The sequence below is a fragment of the Amphibalanus amphitrite genome, unplaced genomic scaffold, assembly GCF_019059575.1.
Source record: "Amphibalanus amphitrite isolate SeventyFive unplaced genomic scaffold, NRLGWU_Aamphi_draft 000105F_arrow, whole genome shotgun sequence".
NCBI classification, from domain to species: domain Eukaryota; kingdom Metazoa; phylum Arthropoda; class Thecostraca; order Balanomorpha; family Balanidae; genus Amphibalanus; species Amphibalanus amphitrite.
The window spans coordinates 449,801-470,529 of NW_024881600.1; the positions used below are offsets into that span (position 1 = coordinate 449,801).

Genomic DNA, 20,729 nt, shown 5'->3' on the forward strand with positions numbered 1-20,729 from the left:
GGCAGCTGCGGTCTTTATTTAGGACTGGCCGGCGATGGGCGCAGTCACAGGTACAATCTGGGCCCCACCGGGCAGCACCAGGCTCCGGTCTGTCCCAGGGGACACCACTCGCCACAGTGCGCCGCGGGTGGGCCACACACGACGGCGGCGGCCGCGATCCCACGAGCACGACACACACGCACAACGTCGTACACACACCGGTATAAAAATAAGCACCGCATATTCTGTCCCGCACGAGGCGGCGGCCGACCCACGCCGGCGCGAATCGTTGTACTGTGGAGTGTCGTCGGTGAGACGGTGGGGTCAGGTCAGGTCAGGTCAGGTCAGGTCGGGCCAGAGGGCAGTCGGGACGACCGACGATAGCGTTACGGAGATTAAATGGAAGGCAGGCTATGGAGAGAGTGAGAAAGGCCAGAGACAGGACGGATGAAATAGGGAGGGTGTTGCTTCACCTTTGGCATATATTGTATGGAGTGAGTTTATGCAAAGTGGTCGAAATGGAGACGTTTTATGCTCATTATGAAGTATTATGGATGGATCTTGCTGTGGACGTTTTCAATTCAGGACGGAACAAGCAGTTGAGATTATTACACTTTTTTGCATATTCGTTTACACTCATGAGCCAAATGAAATCATTAGCACTGGGAGTTGAGATTCGGAGTCAGTGAAGAATCGTGCATAAAGACATTTGTACCAGGTTAGCGGGACTTAGAGTGTGATCTGGTGTGGACCAGATGAGGTATTCGCTCCTGAAGCCATAGGAGCCAAACATGTCATGGAGAAATTGCAAACTAATACATAACGCGCGTGCCTAGCGTTCTCTGAACAGAGCGAATAACACTTCCCCAGCACAATGTTCACCAACAGCTCTCCAAAAACGGCGTGAATACAGCGGAGATAACAGCAGTCGAGCCGAACAGCGGCGTCTACAAAACAGACTGCCCGGCTAACAGGCTGCGGACGACGGCAGCACGCCGTTCATTCTATGTACAATACACGACGCCCCGGCCCGGCGGGCGGAGCTCGCCCAGGACAGTGGGCGCAGGGACGCGCACCCAGGCACGCCTTCGCTGTCTGTCATGAGCAACTACGTCACCGAGTCAGCACCGCGCTCTGAGATCTGGGATTGCCAGCACGGTCGTTTGGCAGAGAGCATCCCACGCACATACAGTGGACGAACGGGCCACCGCGCGTCGACGGCGACATGGGAGCGTCGGCGGTCCGCCCGCACACGGCAGAGCCCCGCCGACGAGCCACGTGGCACTCTTCGGAGCCCCAAGCACAGCCATCCCCGCTACAAATACACGCGCGGCTCACACTCCTACCGGCAGGAGACGGAGCCGCCGGGCTACTGGCCGCCACCCGTTACCAGTTGTGCGGGCGCCGCCCCTGCCGCTGCCGCCGCCGTGGGGCTGGTCGCCGCGCCCTGAACACTCAGTCCGGCCACCCCGGCCAACAGAGCAGCCTGGTCCGGCTGCGGGGGCCTCCCTCCGCCCACACCGGGGGCCATCGGTCGGCCGTAGTACCGCTGCAGCTCACCGGCCGGCGACATCACAAAGCCGATGTTCTGATAGTACCTGGGGTCTGTGGCGGTGGCGGCGGCGGCTGCCGGCGGACTGCCGTACCGCGGCAGGCTAATGTCCCCGGCTGTCCGCAGAGAGACCACGTCATCGTCACAGCGCGCCGGGCTGGCCGGCACCAGCTGGTCCCTCAGCGAGTTGTCCAACAGGTACTCCTCAGTGTCACTGTCTGGCGACTGGTCGAACCACGGGCGCGCCACCACCGCCACTGCTGAGCCGGAGCCCGAGCCGCCGCCGCGCCAAAACTCATCTGTCGGAGGGACGGGGTGTCAGTGACGGAGGTGGTGAGAGCGGTGTCCCTTCCGGCCCACAGCCACCGATACACGTGTCTGATAGTTACATAGACGACACGGTTCCAGTCATACTTTCACAAACTAGGTCAGACATCGTTATGGTCTGTGACGATAATTTGTACCCCCGGGGTGTCAGCTACAAATGGTCACCCAACAGTCACATGAGTTACAAATGATTGTTCGACGGACGTAACTATCTGAAATTACCGCAGAGAACAACCGGGGCTAATTCAGACGCTATATCAAGCCGAGAAATCTAGAATGAGAACAGTCGGGCGGAGGGAGACATCTGCTCCCGATGCGTAATGATTATGCCTCAATAAGCAGCGCAAGTTGAAATAGCGCATCAAAATACGCACAGGCATGAGGATGACAAGAAGGAAACGACATCCAGACTCGAGCGAGGTCAAACAACATCACGTCCGGACACTTCGAATACTTCAAACAGGCTCATAAGACAAAATGTCCCACGACTTTCAGCTCCGACTCGGTGGCGAGACGCGATTAAAGAGGAATACGGTTTAGATGTTCGGAAAAACGGAAAATGTTAACCGACACACAAGTTCGAGACAAAACGGAGCATATTCGTTGATGAGCTCTCCAACTCTCATTCATGGACGGACTGATGCAACTGCACACACCGAAGCAAGAATGGCTGAAATGGCCCCAATCTTTATTTATTGAAGAACAGGAAGAGTATCTATACGGAAGCCGATGGTCATCACATAATCCCAATAAAAAATAAGGTCCGAAACTTGGTCAAGGTTGGCCCACCGCTACCACCACACAAACTAGCGACAAAACCATTCAAACACCACAAAAACCACGCCACAAAACCGCTGATGCGCGAGGATTTTCTGTCAACCGTGGCGATTCCTGACGGTCATCCTGGATGAGCCACAAAACTCTGGTGTGAATCGGCCTCGTCAGTCATGATATCCAGTTTTGTCAGGACACTTTTCACACGACTCTTGTCCCAAACGCACGCTCTTCCGTTTGCTACAGGGTCCCGCCGGCGGGGAGTGTCTTCAGCGGCTGTGAGTGGCACTCAGGCACGACTTTGGGGACAAGTCCCGGGGTCGTGACAGCGTGACGAACCTCTGTGGGACACGCCGAGCTCGGGTCTGGGTCTCGACCTGTGCGCCTGTGTAACCCAAATACGGGATCACGAGTGGATGGACCGGAACGCAGTACAGGGTGGAAAGTGTGTCTGTTGGCACGCATTTCGCAGATGGGAGGGATCTGTTGAAATATCTTATCGGGAGTCGGTGATCTGTCTTGTAATTAGATGCAAACGAGTTCAGATATGACGTCTCGAAATCAACAGTTCGCGAGAGGTTCCCTGAATGAAAAACAATACATAAAACATCAACAGATAAAAGTGACGCTAATTCTTTGTACAAAATTCGGCCAGTTGGCTTTTGCATGATTGTGGAGCAGATTGCAGCAAAACCCACAATAAGCCAATAAAGATAGCTGTCCATCCAATAAACCATCTACCATATTATCGAATGCCGGTTCCAGAAAACGGCACACCTTAACATTCCTTTGGCAAGACATGGTGCAAACCAATACAAAATCGCGTCGATAAACATCTGACGCCGAATCTTTCAATATACATTCCTCCCAGAAATTACTGCCGGCGGCCTTCGCATCTCACATCCAGATCCGGGAGAGTGAATATCGATCATCGGGAGCACGCCAGGCGATCCGCTGTGTGCCAATCCCAACAGTTTGCATATAAGTAGTTCGAATTTCGCCCGTTCGAACTTCGTTGCGCGGCCACAGGGGCCAAGCAAGGTAACACCGCAAGTCCAATGGGTTCCCCAGTTCAGGCGGCACAAGGCGAGTTGCACGGACCCGGTCTGACGGTGGTACCGATGGAAGCACGAGTCAGGTGACAGTGACTGAGGTGGAAGTTTACGCTGTCATCGAAGGGGCAACTAAAACATCTTTTCTTACGTCACCTCCACTACTCCGGCTCTAGTCGAAAGAAATATTGTTTGGTGGCTGGATAGTGGATATCCAACAAATCAATGTGCTAGACCAAGATCTAAGTGACAAATTGGTCAGTCTGGACACAGAATATATAGTCTACGTCCTACGACATATGTCGTAGACTATATATTCCGTGGTCTGGATATCAATTGACACATGTACTGATTTTACGACATAAAGTGAGGAACTGAATTCTGAAACCAATCAATGAAAAAAGTTGGGACGATCGTAAAAGCGACTCTTTTATCAGTTGTGGTAGGCGTGGTAACTACCAAAAACACTCTGTCCTTCCTGTTCACCTGCAGCGCTGCTATATCAGCACACAGGGCGCAGCTGCGACCCAGAAAGGTTACCACCGCGACTACGAGTACGGGCCCACACAGCTGCCTCCGGGCCGACCCGATCCGACCCCCGCTCCGACCCGAGCATCCGCCCCCACCACCCCTGCCATTTGTGCGGCTCCATCACCATTCTGTCTGTCGTCACCAGGGGAGCCGTCACCACCCTCTCCCCCGCTCTCTCTCTCTCCTCTCCCTCCATCTCCCCAGGACAGTCTGCGGTCGGGGTATCACCGCTCCCCGATCCATCATAAGCCAGACAGCCGCCGGCACCGCCGACCACGCGCAAACACACGCATATGGGCCACACCGGACCGGCAGAAACCGGAGCCACCATCTGACGGCCGCCCGAGGGGAGGCAGGCGGGCCTGTTGGTATTACGGGAGCGTCGTATCTCATTAGCCACTGGGTGGCTCATATCGTAATGACCTTGCTGTATTGATATATGCCCGTGTTGTTTGCCGAGTGCCGACCGTTTGCTGAATGATAATGCCCGACAAAACGTGCAGCGTGATCATAAGTCCGTTACGATTGATGCTCATTACAAAGAAGTAGGAAATCAGCATGCTTATAAGTTGCGTTCTAAAAGTGAGTTTTACTTTAAAAGTCTTGGAATTGATGTAAAAAAAAATATCATGAAAATCACAGATTACTCCATAAATCGCTATAAGAGAAGCCATGAGCCGAGTCCATCTCACCCCGGACTCTGATTGGTTCCTTGGTGTGACGTGGCTGTACCTGATTGGCCGTAGAGCGACGATCCGCCGGTGGCACCTCGACTCGGTGACCTGTCGTCGTCCCGCACACCCGACCTCAGGTCACGCAGCATCTGCCGAAAGACGTCAGTTCAGGTCAGCTAGTCGTCAAGCGAAGTAACATCGGGTCGGAACATTTCAAACGTCATAGCACGCCAGCTTCAATCGTCAATGTCAATTATTCACATGTGCTCCGCATTATCACACAATACCGATATGACGTAACAATGCGGAATCAAACAACAGCCCCAATATTTCCAAACACATAATCTCCATATCCCACTCTCCCCACATTCACACCACATCAAGTGAAACCGTATCACGCACTCGTCCGGCGGTGCTCCACTAGCGTCACGGACGACGAGCCACCGCAAAACAGCCCGGCCCTTCAAAAGCGGTGGCGAAGAGGCCGCCGCATGCCGACCATATGGCGAGCACGCTGTGGGCTCCGTCACACATACACTACATACACCGCCGGCGCGCCACGCGTCTCAGAGACGAGCAGCGGCGCGGCGGCGACCGTCTGGGGTACGAGGAGTGACGCGCGCGGCGGCAGCGGCCGCGGCAGAGGTAGTTGGTGGTCGGTACGCCGTTTTGCCACCGTACGCTGCCGCCTCGGAGAGACAATGTGTCACCAATCACCGGCTGACAGTGATGACGGGGCGGGCACTGGCTAACGGCGCTGCTATTGTCTCGGACGCGCGCCAGCGCCGCGCCGCCTGTCGACGATATGTTATACTGACACAGTGACACATTGGCATGGGAAATGACAGAACATGGGCGAGCTAGCTCGCTTAATTTGCCTCACCCCTCGGGGGGGGGGGGGTAAGAGAGGGAGCTTAACACATAACAAAGGGTCAGGCAAAAGACAACGCATATCAAATAAATATAGACTCCGTTCACCGACACCCGTACGACGAAGATTCTTTGCCATCTGGACTCAAAATGCCGGTCGTAGAATATACGATATCTATGCTACGAAAGGGATTTTGATTTTTGACTGGAGTGAGGGCAGCACGGACCAGTTCAAATTCTTATATGCTTCTCAAGTTCTCCAAGTTCTGATATGAATAGTTCGGCATTTTTTTCCGTTTTGTCCTGACTTACTGAATGCGCCCATGCGCCCATCCAGCTCCAGCCCCATTACGCTTCAAGTCCACGAAAATCTCGGCCACTGCCGCTGAGCATTATCTGCTAAGCCAGTGTCTGTTCCGTGTCATCACGGTAAGTACCGCGGATGAGCTCCATTTAACACACTCCACGGCCCATGTCGAGCCGACCGGCCGAGCAGACCGCGCTGGCAACAGAAGGGGCGCGGCCACGGGTGCAACATCACTCCCCGACCACGACCGTTGTGTAGGCCGTGACTTAGCTACCAAAACGGGGGAAACTACCGGTCAACACAGCGAAAACGGAACACAAAGAGCATGAGCTGTACTGCATAGAGTCAAGTGGTCACACAAATCTCGATATGACGTGAAGGTGACGTGACGATGATGTGAAGGGCTGGCAATGAGGAACACACGGCATAAGATCAAAGAAAAAGGCATGTCATTCAGTCGCCCAGAAGCTGTTTCCGGTTGGCCATATGGTCACTGCTGGTAGGGACCCCAACACCAACACTTTCGATTGTCCTCATCGTTGTTGAGTGCATCCTTCGCATCCCGCCCATGCCCCCGGCGTGAGGCGGAGATGCGACGGTAGTGTGATGCGGGGCTCAATCGTGACGACCCTGGGGCGTTATTAAATATTATCACACCACGAAAGCGAGCCGCCGCCCCGTAAGTCGCCAACGCGGGCGGGGACGGGGAGAGTCCGCCTCTGCGACTGGAGACTGGGGCTTGCGACAGCACTGCACAATGCCCGTGCTCAGCCAACAGTGATAAGCCATCAAAGGCCAAACATGTGCTTGACCTTTGAAGTGGCACTAGTAGATGGGATTAAATAAGAAGTCGACTTGAGAGAAACGTCAAAAGCCTTAACAGAAATCATAGAAAATGTCAAGGCAGGAGCATGGCTCTGAATATCAATCCAGTGACGAACAATTTGTGACCCATCCGACGCAGGCCTGAGGCCACCGTTAATCACCCACATTCACTTACACCCAATATCGCAAGCCCAGTCGGTTTTGGCCGCCCTGCTGCCCGCCCGCCTGTTCTGCCCAGCCCACTTCTCCACCAGGGCCACAGCCCGTATCATCAACACAGAGGGCGACAACAGATCAGCAGCCGGCCGGACAAAAAGGCCGGCTGCCATCCGCCGGCCGGACTGCCACCGACCTCGGCTCTCCCAGCGAGGTCAGCAGAGCTTCCGACCCGGCGCGGCGCACAGAGGGCCGCTCATCCGAATACACCATCCAACTTTCCAGTCATTTTTTCGCCGTCTCCACATTTTCGGCCGATTCCATCGAGCCACTACGCATGTCCTCACTCTGAACGGGGAGGTGGCAAGGGCAGCAATGAATGATACTCGCCTCGTCTGTCGGTAGCGAGAGGAAGCGGACGGCCCGGCAGCCTATTAGTTTGGTCCGAAGGCCACATAGACAAACACCACAGGCAGACAGACGGTGCGCCGGTGATACAGTCAGAATACACCGGCGGTTTTTAGTTCAGTCGACTATGACGCAGCCATAGAGCCGCGGGCGACATGCAAAGCCACAGGGCCAGACAGGCTAGTATCGGATATCCAATCAGCGCCATCGCAAATGACTTGTGTCGTTATGTGCTGGATTACGGATACCTCTTGATCCACCACAGCCCATGATGACCCTCCCCTCTCTCGACACATGTGTCCCCGGCGCGTGAGGTCCACTGACCCCAGCGGTCACAGGTCACGCGCTACGTGCCAGAGCTCCACCACGTGTCGCGGCCGTACGTGAGCGGTTCTCCCGTCACGTGGCACACGGGTCACGTGTAGGGGTTACGTGACCTTCATGACCCGTTCAGCGACTAGCCAATAGCCATACGTAGGCAGACTACAGGGAGACCATTCACTAAAATATGGTTGAGTATGGAAGACCATTCACTCAAATGGTTGGTCTCGTCAGGCCGAAAGAGGCTAACCCAACAAAACAAATACAAACTCTCAATGGACATAAATGCGCCAAGGCGACCACATCACTAGGTCAACACTCCTACTTCATGGTCCATATAGCAAATCATGGAAACAAATGCTGAAAGAACTAGCCTGACAACAGGTGGCTGCGCACCCATCCCACTACAACACTTTATTCTGTGCGGTCCAAATGATGGCACAGTTCTGCTATATATTTGTGGCCGACAACTGACAGTGACATCGGCCTGCAAAATCTGGGCCAGCCCAAAGTGTAGGACACCGGACGTGCAAATCACAGGGTCTGCAGCGCCGGCGGCGGCACGCGGCGCCCGCCCTGATTCCGGCGCGTGCCATATGCACCCGCAAACGCTCTAAAACGCGAGGAAATTCACATACTCACAGCTCACTGGCTCATTACAGCCGATCGTGTCAAATCTGACTCGCTGCCGCCGCGGGTGATAGCAAATGAGTCATCTGACCACAGGGCAGGACGGCCCGAGGCCAGTTCGGAGAAATACCGGGGCCGGCACGCAGCGGCTCCCGGCAATGGTGCAGGGCGGTACGGACTTCAGGAACGTACCCGTGGCTTTGCAAGGATGTGGGTATCGGTGACCGGATGAGATCGAAGAGGACGTGCGTCTGTGTCTCGTCCCGTCTCACGGGTATAGTGAGTCATGCTGCGTAGTAAAAAGAGTGCGTAATATGTTTGGTCAGTCCAAGCCGGACCCAAGACCGGACTAACAATGAGCCTCCGACCGGTCTGGTCACTGGCGGGTCCGGGTAGACCTGCCCCGTGCGGGTCCGGGGTTGACCTACCTCTAACTCTGAGAGACCGAGGTGAGTCAAAACAGACGATAGTGCGCACTGCGCAGAGAGGATGCTAATATTATAAAACCCAGCAGGCGACACTCCTTCAAATACGTGTCGTCCACCTTTGAGTGACTAAAAGCATATTGTGTAGGCCGAAAGGAGGGCTGTGCTCAAGGAAGGTGCTTCACAGTTCACACCATCGAAACTAATTTATTCATGGCAAATGGAAAAGACTTATGCAGTTATTTACACCGTTTACCAATTAATTTCGATGGCACACAATATTAACCCGCGCACCGACGGGGGGGCGGATATCCGCCCCCCCCCCTGAGGTTTTTCGCGAATAGCGGGAAAACCGCGGCGCGTAGCGCCGCGAAATTTGGTATGAGTATAACCTCATTAATTTTACACATGGTGTGCAAGTTTGAACCTCCTACCTTTTAAGGTCAGGTCACCAGGTCACTTTGAATGACCCAACCTCAAGTCACTTTTTTGCAACTTTGTCACCGTGCCAGAGCTACAGTAGATGTCTGAGGCCTTTGAAAGTCTCAGGATATTATTAGGTCATTAGTAGCTACAATTTGTATATCTCGGAATTTTGATATCGGTGACCTAAGGTCAGGTCAATTTTGCGACCTCCCCATTATAAGTCAATGGGGGAAAAATCAACTCCCTGTTTTTACCACTAAAACGGGTCGGAATGGCCCCATATACCATACATGACTTCATATACGATCAACCTTCACTACCTTGAGGTCTGTTTTGCTGTTGGGCAGCTGTGAGGTCGTGTGACGTCATCAAAGGTCACCAAAGGTTTTTGGCTAATAACTCCGTACAAGAACAAGATACAGACGCGTGGATGGTCTCATTGTGTTCAGCTCGTCAAGACGCATCGAATGATATACATGATGACCTCGAGGTCACGTGACCTGAGGTCAACCTTTGACCTTGACCTTTCGAGGTCAACATATATATCATTCGATGCGGATTGACGAGAGGATCACGATGATGCCCTTAGTTTGTTCCTATCTTGACTAATTCGAAAGTTATTCGAGAAAAACTCTCTCCATATCTAGCACCGCCATTTTGACTTTTTCGACCCCTGTGACGTCATCTTTGACCTGACCTGAAAATGACCTTAGTAAAAATTGTAGATCTTGGCCGTGCGTATCCGATGCCGTTTACCGCTTGTCGCTATCTTGCTTCGTTCTCGAGATCTCAGGGGGGGGGGGCGGTCATCCGCCCCCCCCCCACGGTTCGTCGGAAGGTCATCTCAGGCTCAAAAGAAACGGTATATACGATTCGAAAGCTGACGGTGAGCTGAATCCAAAAATGTATTTTTAACAAAATCGATAGATGGCCTTTTTTGAAAATTGCGTTTTTGTAAAAACTTAATAATCTTTTATTCAACGGGCTCTCCCGGACATTCTTGAAAACATAAACACGTATTTTTGAGTTCCAGTGAAAGCTGAACGCCAAAAGAACAATATTTAGCGAAGCAATATTTCCGAACATGCATATGCGTCTCCCACAGCCGACAATAAGGCGCAATCACACAGCTCAGTGTCACGATGGACCAAAGTCAGCCACACAGAAGCGTGAAATGACCCTTATCGACTCGCAGACCCGGCGCTCTCGGTCCGCCTGACCGGCCACGGAAAGAACGTTCGGCTCTCGTTCTACTAAACAAATGTCATATTTGTCACTTTAACTGTCCACATCGCTATTAAAGATATTTAGGATACCTGTGAAGAAAATTCATTGTTCTGCTTGATTTACAACATGCTTTAATTTACATTTTTCTTATACATATTTTGTTCCATTTAGCTGCGATCAGTGGCCGCGCAGGGGAAGTGAGCGGGGTTTCACTGTCAGAGGCTGTACTGGTGACAGCTGCTCGGCCGTGCGGCCGGTCAAAGGTTACCCTGCCCCGCCGGGCGCTACCCCCACTCCACCCGAGCTGAGGCCGGTGCAACCTCTGACATTTCAGCGCGGCCAATTTTCCTTATATGGGCATGATACCAAGCTCAATTGAGCAAATGTAGACATGAACAAATGCAAATTAATGCATGATGTGAAGATGGCAGAGCAATGAATTTTCTTCACAGGTATCCTGAATAACTTTAATAGCGATGTGGACAGTTAAACTGACAAATATGACATTTGTTTAGTAGAACGAGAGCCGAACGTTCTTTCCGTGGCCGGTCAGGCGGGCCGAGAGCGCCGGGTCTGCGAGTCGATAAGGGTCATTTCACGCTTATGTGCGGCTGACTTTGGTCCATCGTGACACTGAACTGTGTGATTGCGCCTTATTGTCGGCTGTGGGAGACGCATATTAATGTTTGGAAATATTGTTTCGCTAAATATTGTTCTTTTGGCGCTCAGCTTTCACTGGAACTAAAAAATACATGTTTATGTTTTCAAGAATGTCCGGGATAGCCCGTTGAATAAAAGATTATTAAGTTTTTACAAAAACGCAATTTTCAAAAAAGGCCATCGATCGATAAATTACATTTTTGGATTCAGCTCACCGTCAGCTTTCGAATGGTATATATCGTTTCTTTTGAGCCTGAGATGACCTTCCGACGAACCGTGCCCCCGTCGGTGCGAAGTTGGCGCAGACCCCCGTCGGTGCGCGGGTTAAGGAAATATTAAGGATCATGTTGTGTCAGTCGAAGCGGATCAATTCATCCGGCGCTGGTGGATTTATGCACACCTACCTACCAAAACGATCCGAACGCGCATCAGCATATAATGCCAGCGGCAAGCGGATAAACCAAACATATAAACGGCAGCTCAAGAAGCAACGAGAACAAGCAACTGCAATAACTCCTTGAACAATGCAAGGTCAAATACAGCCCGAACCCTCGAGCTACACAGCGCACGAACTCCGCGGTTTTCTGATACCTAGTCGACACCTCGTTTACACTGAGTGGGGCCAAGGCCCTATATACCAAGGGAGTGGGGCTTTTCCACTGCGCTGCGCCAAAGAAACCACGGCAAAAAACCAAACTACCACAGCTTCATGACTCCTCGACACTGCCGACAAGGGACTACCGATCGACAACGTCCACCAGGTCGGGAGAAGCCAGAACACGATGCTGCCGTTCATTGAGCCACTACCGTTCGGTGCACGGGACCGAGCGAAGGACGGCAGTGAGTCACAGTGCCTGTGACGGGCCAGCAGCGCGAACACGGCTGGGTGAGGACGCACTACGCCCGGTGGGCTGACCGGGCAGGGCACAGTGACGCGGACTCCGCGCAAGGACGGCCCAGTATAGCCGACAAACAGGAATGCACACTGATATCACATCCACCGTAATGAGGTTCGTAAGGCAGCTGACGTAAAAACGATAGCAATAGGTACATGTAACTAAACGCAGCTTGTTCTGCCTGAAGCCTCAATCCAGTGCCTACTTTAGAAATATCCATGCCATTATTTCGTTCATACGAACATTATACCTACTGTTTGATCTTTATCCTACACGATCTTTTGGCATAATTTATTTTCACTGACGATCTTTTGCCCATACGATTTTTTATCCATACGATCATCATGCCGTACGATCTTTATCCCATACGATGTTTTGGCATGTGATCATTTTCCTTAACGATCTTAAGCGAATACGATCTTTTGTCCATACGAGCATTATGTCGTAAGATCTTTATCCATTACGATCTTTTGCATACGATCAACTTCCTACGATCTTCTGCTTTACGATCTTTTGTCCGGTTACCATGATGCTTGATGTCTGATGACAATGCTAAATTTCAGTGTGAGCCAATTTATGTGATCGAGCTTCTCGATGCAGATTGCACATTTCTTTGGTAAGCAAAATCACGCGAGTATCGAACAGACAAGTAACATTTAGGAGGCAACGGTCGAGCAATAGAGCACATGGTGCACCCTGACGGTAAGCTACAGCAGCTCAGCTTTCCAGGACACCCACTAGGTGTCGCGCCCTACACCTCCAACTATCACGGGCGTGCTATCCGGCACTGAAGCTACGCTACCGTTACCCATGGAGCAGAGCCAGTTGTTCTTAGTGGAAAATCGTACACAACACAAACATTCCTAGCACGCATAAGGTAATTCCCGGAACGAAAAGTAATTATAATATCCATGTGATAAAAAATATCCCGGCTGGCCGATGTCCAGCTATGGTCTGATGTGTTCCAAGTGAGCAGAGCGCCTATCAAACTCATAACCACGCATATCATAAAGCGCATGCCAATAAAGACGATCAAGAGGGCGGACCAAAATATGCAGTTCAGCCAAGAGTCTGGAAGAAATGCATTCTTTTAATCACTCTTTGAAGAAGGAGAAAATAATTGCATTCAACATGTTTTAAGATATTCAAATATGACGAATAGGCGAAGCCAGAGCAGCGTCATTTTTTAGTTTAGCTACAGGCAGAAACAGGTGCACTGAAGTCCGAAAGTCACTGGCGTTTTCAAATCTCAATATAAATTATGTTTTACGAGAAAAATCGTTAAATAATGCAGTATAGGTCTCTGGAAAGGTTAGCACTGACCAGCCCAACCTGCCTGTTTTTCCCCATAATTTTGCGACAGCCCTCACACCTGGGATTGGCAACAGTAGACGGACCACACAAGCCCCATCTCCTACGAAGCGACAGCACACCCAACTACTAGTTCCGCCGGCCGCCGGTAGCCGTGGTGGCGCTGCGGTCGGCCGGCTAACCCTTCCACAGAATCGGCCCGGTTCGGGGCGGCCGAGTCGGGCGCGGCCGGCGCTCCAAGGCTGTCGGCCGGCCACCAAGGTCGCCGTCCGTCCACCGAGGCGCCGGCCGGTGCGCGCGAGGTCAGCGCCGGGCCGCCGGGAGCGAGCCAAGGCCGCGCGCCGCGCATGGCCCGCCGACGGTCGATGACGGACCGAGAGCGGGTCGGCGCCGCCGCCGCCACAGATCAATGGTCAGGTGAGCCGGCCGGCCGTGGAGGACACGAGCCGCCGGCCGAGGGCGCCCGGACGGCCGCGGGTCAGTAGAGGACGCCCGAGGTCACCCCAGGGCGCGGCCGGGGGCGGAGGGTACAGTGGCGCGGCAGGGGGCGGAGGGCACAGTGGCGCGGCCGGGGGCGGAGGGCACAGAGCCGCCGGCAGAGGGCGGAGGGCACCGTAACGCGGCCGGAGGCCGGAGGGGGCAGTGGTCCGACTCCGGCTGCCGGCCACTGGAGGCGGGAAGATGGGACAGTGCGCCGCACCATAGCGGCATGACGTCTCGTCATCCACGATCTTCGAGTCGGGGCAGAAGTTGCCGGAGTATGTACAGTCACCAGCAGTTGCTACCCATCACCCTCGGACGGCGGGGGAGCAAGCTACCACCGCCCCTGCGAGACTAGCGCCGCCATGCGCCAAGAAGTGGAAACACCACGTGACTGAGGCCACGTGAGGGCAGGGTCACGTGATGGAGGGGCGGAGCATAATAGCTTTTGCGCCCGACACTAACTGAAATGCGGCGCTGTGATTGGGCGCCTTAGCATGAATGAAGCCCCGGCGCCAGAATCAGCCGTTCGCCTTATATGGAAAGTGAGCCTTTGCGTTTCACTGTTCTGTATTGGTTTGAGAGCCACGGCACCATACGAATTGAGAGCCCCTTTGAACGGGTCACCGCCCGAGGCACTGAGGCGACGACTGTGCCGGGCAAAGTCTAGCCTGGTGGGAGAGTTGGGCCAGGGAAAGTGCGATCGAGCAGCCACTGGGACGTGGATTGGTATTATCCAACCGCGACAAACGATGTCAGCAGCCTCTTCTCGTGTCATAGAGTGTCTATCTATGACACGAAAGGCTAGACAGACAACGTGGGCAGTGCCCAATCAAAAGCTACTAAACGATCCAGTTAAAAGGTTGGCGAGGTAGCCAGACCAAATAAAAGTTTTTAATTCGATTTTGGTTGGCAAATGACATACAAGCCCGCTGTGATGGACCAAAAAAGGAGCTGAACAGTTCATACAGCTTCTAAAAAGCTCAACGGTTTAAAAATTCCAAAGTTAAATGTTAAAATTCAGCCTGCATCTTTAAACTCTGGTCCGGCGCTGGCAGGAAGCTTATATTGCCACTTGCAATTCCACTATCGTTGCAATATAACCAATAGTTCTGTGAGAGCAGCAATTGAAAGCCCCGTTGATGGGGGAGGGCGGCGCGAATCGGTCGCCTCTCTCCTTTTCAGTCGATATCTCTTAAAGTATAGCAAATGTCGCCACCAAACTTTCAAGACCCCTCCGGGCATCATTTTTACACCTTGTGACCAAATTTTTCCAGAGCTCTTATGAAACGTTAGTCACAAATGACGTCAGAGAGATGCCATGTTCTGTCATTTTCGACCCAATAAAAGGTTTAGCGGGAAGAGCTGTCACGCTTAGTTTTGAAGATAACGAAAAATATTCAAGATCAAAAAGATGTAAAATGAACAGCGCTACAAACTGCTAACTCTTATTTCCAAACAAAAATTGATTTTGACCATCAAAACTATAGATGTATAACACCCCGAAAATACCAACAACTTTCAAAATTAAAATTGAAATATATGTTATAGAACTAGCTGCTCTAGATATGCCAAACTTAAACTCGATAGCTTCATTTTTAGCAAAGTTATGGCAAAAAAAATACTCAAAATTTATTACGTAAAATTTTCAAATTCAATTTTTAGCCGTCACAGAACACTCAAAGCAAGCCAAAGACCATTGAATTTCCTGTGATGAATTGCATCGAATAGATACCCCTTTTATGCAAAATATCAACTTTGAAATTTGACCTTCGTTGACCTGACCTTGACCTGACCTCCACCAAAATGTAATCTTAACTGGCCCCAATGGCCGTCTAGCTCACACCATTGAATTTTAAATGTAAAATTGCCATAAAACATGCATCACACGACCCTAGCATAGTTGGGTTCATATTGTGACCCTAAGTGACCTGACCTCTGTGAACTGACCTAACATCAATGACATCTTTAGGCAACATATGTATTAGACAACCAACGCTCCATCGATGTTTTTTGATAACATGCCTTTTATTTGATGTGTTAAACTGTAAACGCATTCCTTAGACTAAATCGGTGAAAAAATGCGACCTTTGACCTGACTTGTAACGTCATGGGTTGCACCTAGGTCAACGAAACCTGGTAACAAAGTAGTTTCCTGGTGGGGCTATCGATCGCTCTTTGAATGTTTAAAATCGGTCGGTAACTTTCCGAGATCGGTGGAGGGTGAAACGGCTGCACCACCCGATCAGGTGGGAGGGTCCGCCAATAGCCCAGGGGGGCGCGGAATATTTATTCACTCATACAGTGTCATTTATTTTGAGAACACCTTTCTCACGCCATGACATGATCCTAGTCTCGTAATAGAACGAGATGAGGAGAGTGTTTTCACGCCTCCTTATGCACGGCTCTAAGTGTCATTGAGCTATTAACTGTCAGCGGTTTTCGGACAATGAAGTTCTTAGTTCTTACTGAATCCAATTTAATTTCAAACGATTGTCACTGTGCTAGTTTTCTTCTTATACGTTTTTGAAAAAGCGCTGAAGAAGTCTTTGATAGACGAAACCGGTCCGCTTATTCTTTTTCTCATTGTTTTTTGAATATATTCGTAGACTACTGGCTCTTTACTACAAAATTTGAGAATGTTTGGTATTACTTTGACCCGAACGATGTGCAGCTGAATTTTCCCTCTTGAATGATTATGGACAGCTCGCGAAATTAACTTCAACCTAAACTACCAACAAGCAGAAGAAAATCCGATACAAGCCTACCTCAATCCTCTCACCTTATTCAATCGTTGAAACGTTAACCCTCGCCCGCACATGCCATTTTCCCATCCTAGAACGCACATGGGGGGGGGGGGCACCCCCCGCGCCATTTCGTTCCTGTTGGAGATACAGCTTCGTGGTAAAGACCAAAAAGATTCTTTGGGAAGAGACGAATCCAATGATGCCCAGTTTTAGGATAGAGGATAGAGGAGCAGGAAAGAGTAGCAGCTATACCAAAAATCAGGCTTCTAGCTCTAAAAATGTTGAGTGCAGAGCAGAAAGACTACCTGGGGGGGGGGGGCAACCCCCCATGTGCGGGCGAGGGTTAAAGGCATTTGTTCAGTCCGAGTTGCTATGTCGACCACCCGCGCCGTGCTTGGGGGGGGGGGGCGTTTTTACGCCCTTCCCAGTCAGGTTTTTTTCGCGAATATCTCAGAAACGGCGACGCGACGCGTAGCGTCATTCAAGGTAAGGTCACCAGGTAACGTCAAGTGACCTTACCTCAGAAAAAAAATTCGAAAGCTCGTTGTAGCTACACCGACTAAGCGATCACTTTAAAACTTTCAGTAATTGCTTAGGGTAACAGTATGCATAAAATGGATACCTCGGACTTTTTATGTCTGTGACCTAAGGTCAGGTCAATTTTGCGACTGCTCCAAGTCAATGGGAGAAAATTGAAATGCGCCTCTTTTGGACGAATTTCGTTCTACACCCTCTCAAACATCGGTTCATAGGTAAACATGACACACTGAATCGGAAAATTGCGCCTGTGACCCCTGTGTGTGCCCCTGAGGTCATTTTAGGACATTAAAGGTCCTCAGCAGTTTTTTTACTTTTGACAGAGACGTGCTAGAGCGGTGAAAAAACCGTTGATCTGAGGCCAAATTTGAGGTCAATCAGAGCGGTGCCCTCTGGGGGCTAAACCGTTGATCTGAGGTCAAATTTGAGGACATGTAGGCGAAAGAGCGTTAAAAGAGCTATCGAATGCGCTTTTCCGCAGCGCTGTAGCTCTATTGGTTCCCGTGTTAGCCGTCGGGTGTTCGAAATCGCTGAAATCAACAAAATTTGACCTTTGATGAACCCTGGTGACCTGACCTTTGCACTGACCTTAAAATGACCGAGTGTGTTCCTCCTTATTCTTGACGCTCTTTCGATTGCCGCTTACTGCGTGTCGCTACGTGGCCCAGGAGGGGGCCACGGAGGGACGTGAAACGCCCCCCCCCCAGCACTCGATGGAAAATTCATGCCACCAACACGGCGTGGGTTAATTGTTATGTTAGCTAGCTCCTGTTGTAAGCTGTTGAGTCGTGGACCTGATCTTGAAGGAACTGGGCCTAACATTTTCATAGCAAACGTAAAAAATGTTTAATAGGTTGTGCAAAAATAGCATCTCTTTTATGAAACATTTGCGAAACCTTCAACATCATCCCCACTGACCCCATTAGTGCCGAGCTCCCAACGACAACCATAAAAGCGTCCCCATCCCGTCATAGGCGGCGGAACGAGGAGGGCACCGGGACACCGTGCCCCCCTTTGATTTTGGCGATTTTGGCCCTATGAGCGTTGCATGGAAATAATAGGGCCAAAAGTCGGCAGTGCCCCCCCCCCCCTTAATTGAAGGTGTTCCGCCGCTATTGCACCCCGTCAACGTGGGTTTATCATAAGAATGCTAAGATTTAATTTCCAATCCGAAGCAGTGATGATGGAAAGCAAATTTGCATTTTACATGTGAAACAAGCTGACACAACTAAATATTTCCTCTCTCGCTCCCTCTCACTGATTTACCAATTGCCCTCTTTCTCATTTTACCCTCTCTGGTTTTCCTTTTCAGTTTTTTTTCTCTCTCTCTTTTCTCTCCTCCCGTCCTTATTCTTTCCCCCCAGTCTTCTTAGCTCTCTCTCTCTCTCTCTCTCTCTCTCTCTCTCTCTCTCTCTCTCTCTCTCTCTCTCTCCTCTCTCTCTCTCTCTCTCTCCTCTCTCTCTCTCTCTCGCTCTCGCTCTCGCTCTCGCTCTCGCTCTCGCTCTCGCTCTCGCTCTCGCTCTCGCTCTCGCTCTCGCTCTCGCTCTCCCCTCTCTCTTTTTCTCTCTCTTTTTCTCTCTCTCTCTCTCCCTCTCTCTCTCCCTCTCTCTCTCTCTTTCCCTCTCTCTCTCCCCTCTCTTTTTCTCTCTCTTTCTATCTCTCCCTCTCCCTTTCTCTCTCCCTCTCTCTCCTCTCTCTTTCACTCTCTCCCCTCTCTCTTCCTCTCTCCCTCCCTCTCTCTCTCCCTCTCCATCTCCCTCTCTCTCTCTCTCTTTCCTCACAATATTCTCGACTGTCACAGCGTTGTGGCTTGTTTCCAGACAGGTCCAGGCGCTCCCCACTCCGCAGGCCCTAGCCCACACGGCCCAACCGCTCGAACACCCTCCGGCGGATGACCTCTGACCTCGGCGACCTGACCCCAGCCGACCGATCGCGTCCCTCTCCACGCCTCCGTCCCGCTTCCCCCACTACAGCTGCGTAGTAATTGTAGCGTGTGCAAAGGTCACGTGACATTATTTACTTCTGCGACTTGTTCGGCTGACAAGAGATGGCACTAGTGGTCTGTGGATCAGAGGCGGGGCTAGGTTCTACGACTTCTTGGGGCACACTTTAGGGCAGAAACGAGTTTTTTGGCTCCCCATCCCAAAATGCATCGAATATACAAAAACAAGTTAGATATTCGAAAATCGGAGGACCAAACGGATCGTTTGACGTAACTTGCGCGACTGAGAATTGATCGGTCTTCAAACTACTGAACAAAAACGAGGTGATTAGTAGCAAGTGCTGGTGACTGTACAATTTACTCGGAGCCAGAGCCGCCAAGGCATAATATTCGGAAAGGGAGCCGGAGAAGCCGTGCTCACTGGAGTTAGAGCTGAGTCCGCTCGACATTTTAACGGCTCCGAGCAAAAAACGAATACCAGGCAACACAATAATCGAATATTAATCCGTCCTATGCCAGATTTCGTGCTGTGAATCGTGAACTAGAGACATTCCCTACTGATTGTACAACCAAATAAACTGATTACAATTGTCTTCAAATCAGTTCCGTAAACTACGTTCTTCCGTAAACACCATAATTTTCCTATCAATGTGACTCGCATCTACCATCAGAATCGGAGGAACATCTTCAGCTGAACCATAGAAGCGAAACTGAGCTGAAAGCTACGAAAAGTCACCAAATTCACCATATATTCACCATATAGAAATATAAATTCACCATATAGAAAAAGAAATATATGTCATTGTCTTCATTTTCACCAAGGACATCACCCTTACTCCAGAGTTCACCTGGTAGATCGTCACCTCCCTTCCCCATTCACCGTCGTGAAGCAGTCAGCAGCCCGGCCCGTCCCTGGCCCCAGTTTCCCGCCGTCCTGCAGTACAGGCGGACGGACCTTGGAGGCCCTGCCGTGACCGCGGCAGAGCCGGCCTCCGCCTGGGTCCGTGTGGCGACCCTGGACACATCCTGGTGCGAAGGACAGGCGGCCCGGCCGGCCGGCCGGTCCGACCAAACCCGTTCACAGCCGGCGGTCTCAGAGATCTCGAGGCCAAGAAGCTGGCAACTATCAACTCAGCATGCACAATGCACAATGAATTTAGCGATAGACATGCGTGATGCGAGTGCGCCAGAAGAAAAATGAGAAAACCAGAAACAATTTGGCCTCGCAAAAAAACGAGCATAAACGTGAGTGATTTCGCGCTTTTCTAAAAACCTGGGAAACCAACAATATTGAGATTAGCGTAAACGGAAAATTTTGGTTCGTTTGAATAAAACGAGCGGCGTAGCTGTGTGCTACATTTCAGACATGTCGAGTGCCGAGGACCCTGGACTACGAACCTGATTATTTTACAATACGAGCCATCCCACAATCTCTTCCAAATTCCTAAAAAAAAAAAGAATCCACAAGATCATCTCAGAGACGCACTCATCGTCTCATCATTACGCGGCCCCGCTCCCCGACCTCTCCTGTACCGGCGGCTACGCGCTCTGCGGTCCCCCTCCGTACATCGTCGGTGCAGCTCATGATCGTCGGTCGTCGGCGGCCGTCGGCCCCGCGCCGTCGGTCGGTGACCTCGCCGCGCGCCGGCCGTCCACCCCGACCCGGCGGAAC

The 20,729-nt window shown here is 51.4% G+C and overlaps 1 protein-coding gene across 1 annotated transcript in view; it reads right to left on the minus strand.

The window, feature by feature from the left end:
* LOC122380706 overlaps positions 1–20,729 on the minus strand; it is a 32,140-nt gene continuing 11,411 nt past the window's right edge. The window contains exons 8-9 of the mRNA XM_043364106.1: positions 4,948–5,038; positions 1–1,830 (exon numbers count right to left, since the gene is read on the minus strand). Of these exons, the coding sequence (XP_043220041.1) occupies positions 1,349–1,830; positions 4,948–5,038 (573 nt within the window). The 3' untranslated portion in view covers positions 1–1,348. The remainder of the gene's footprint in view (positions 1,831–4,947; positions 5,039–20,729) is intronic.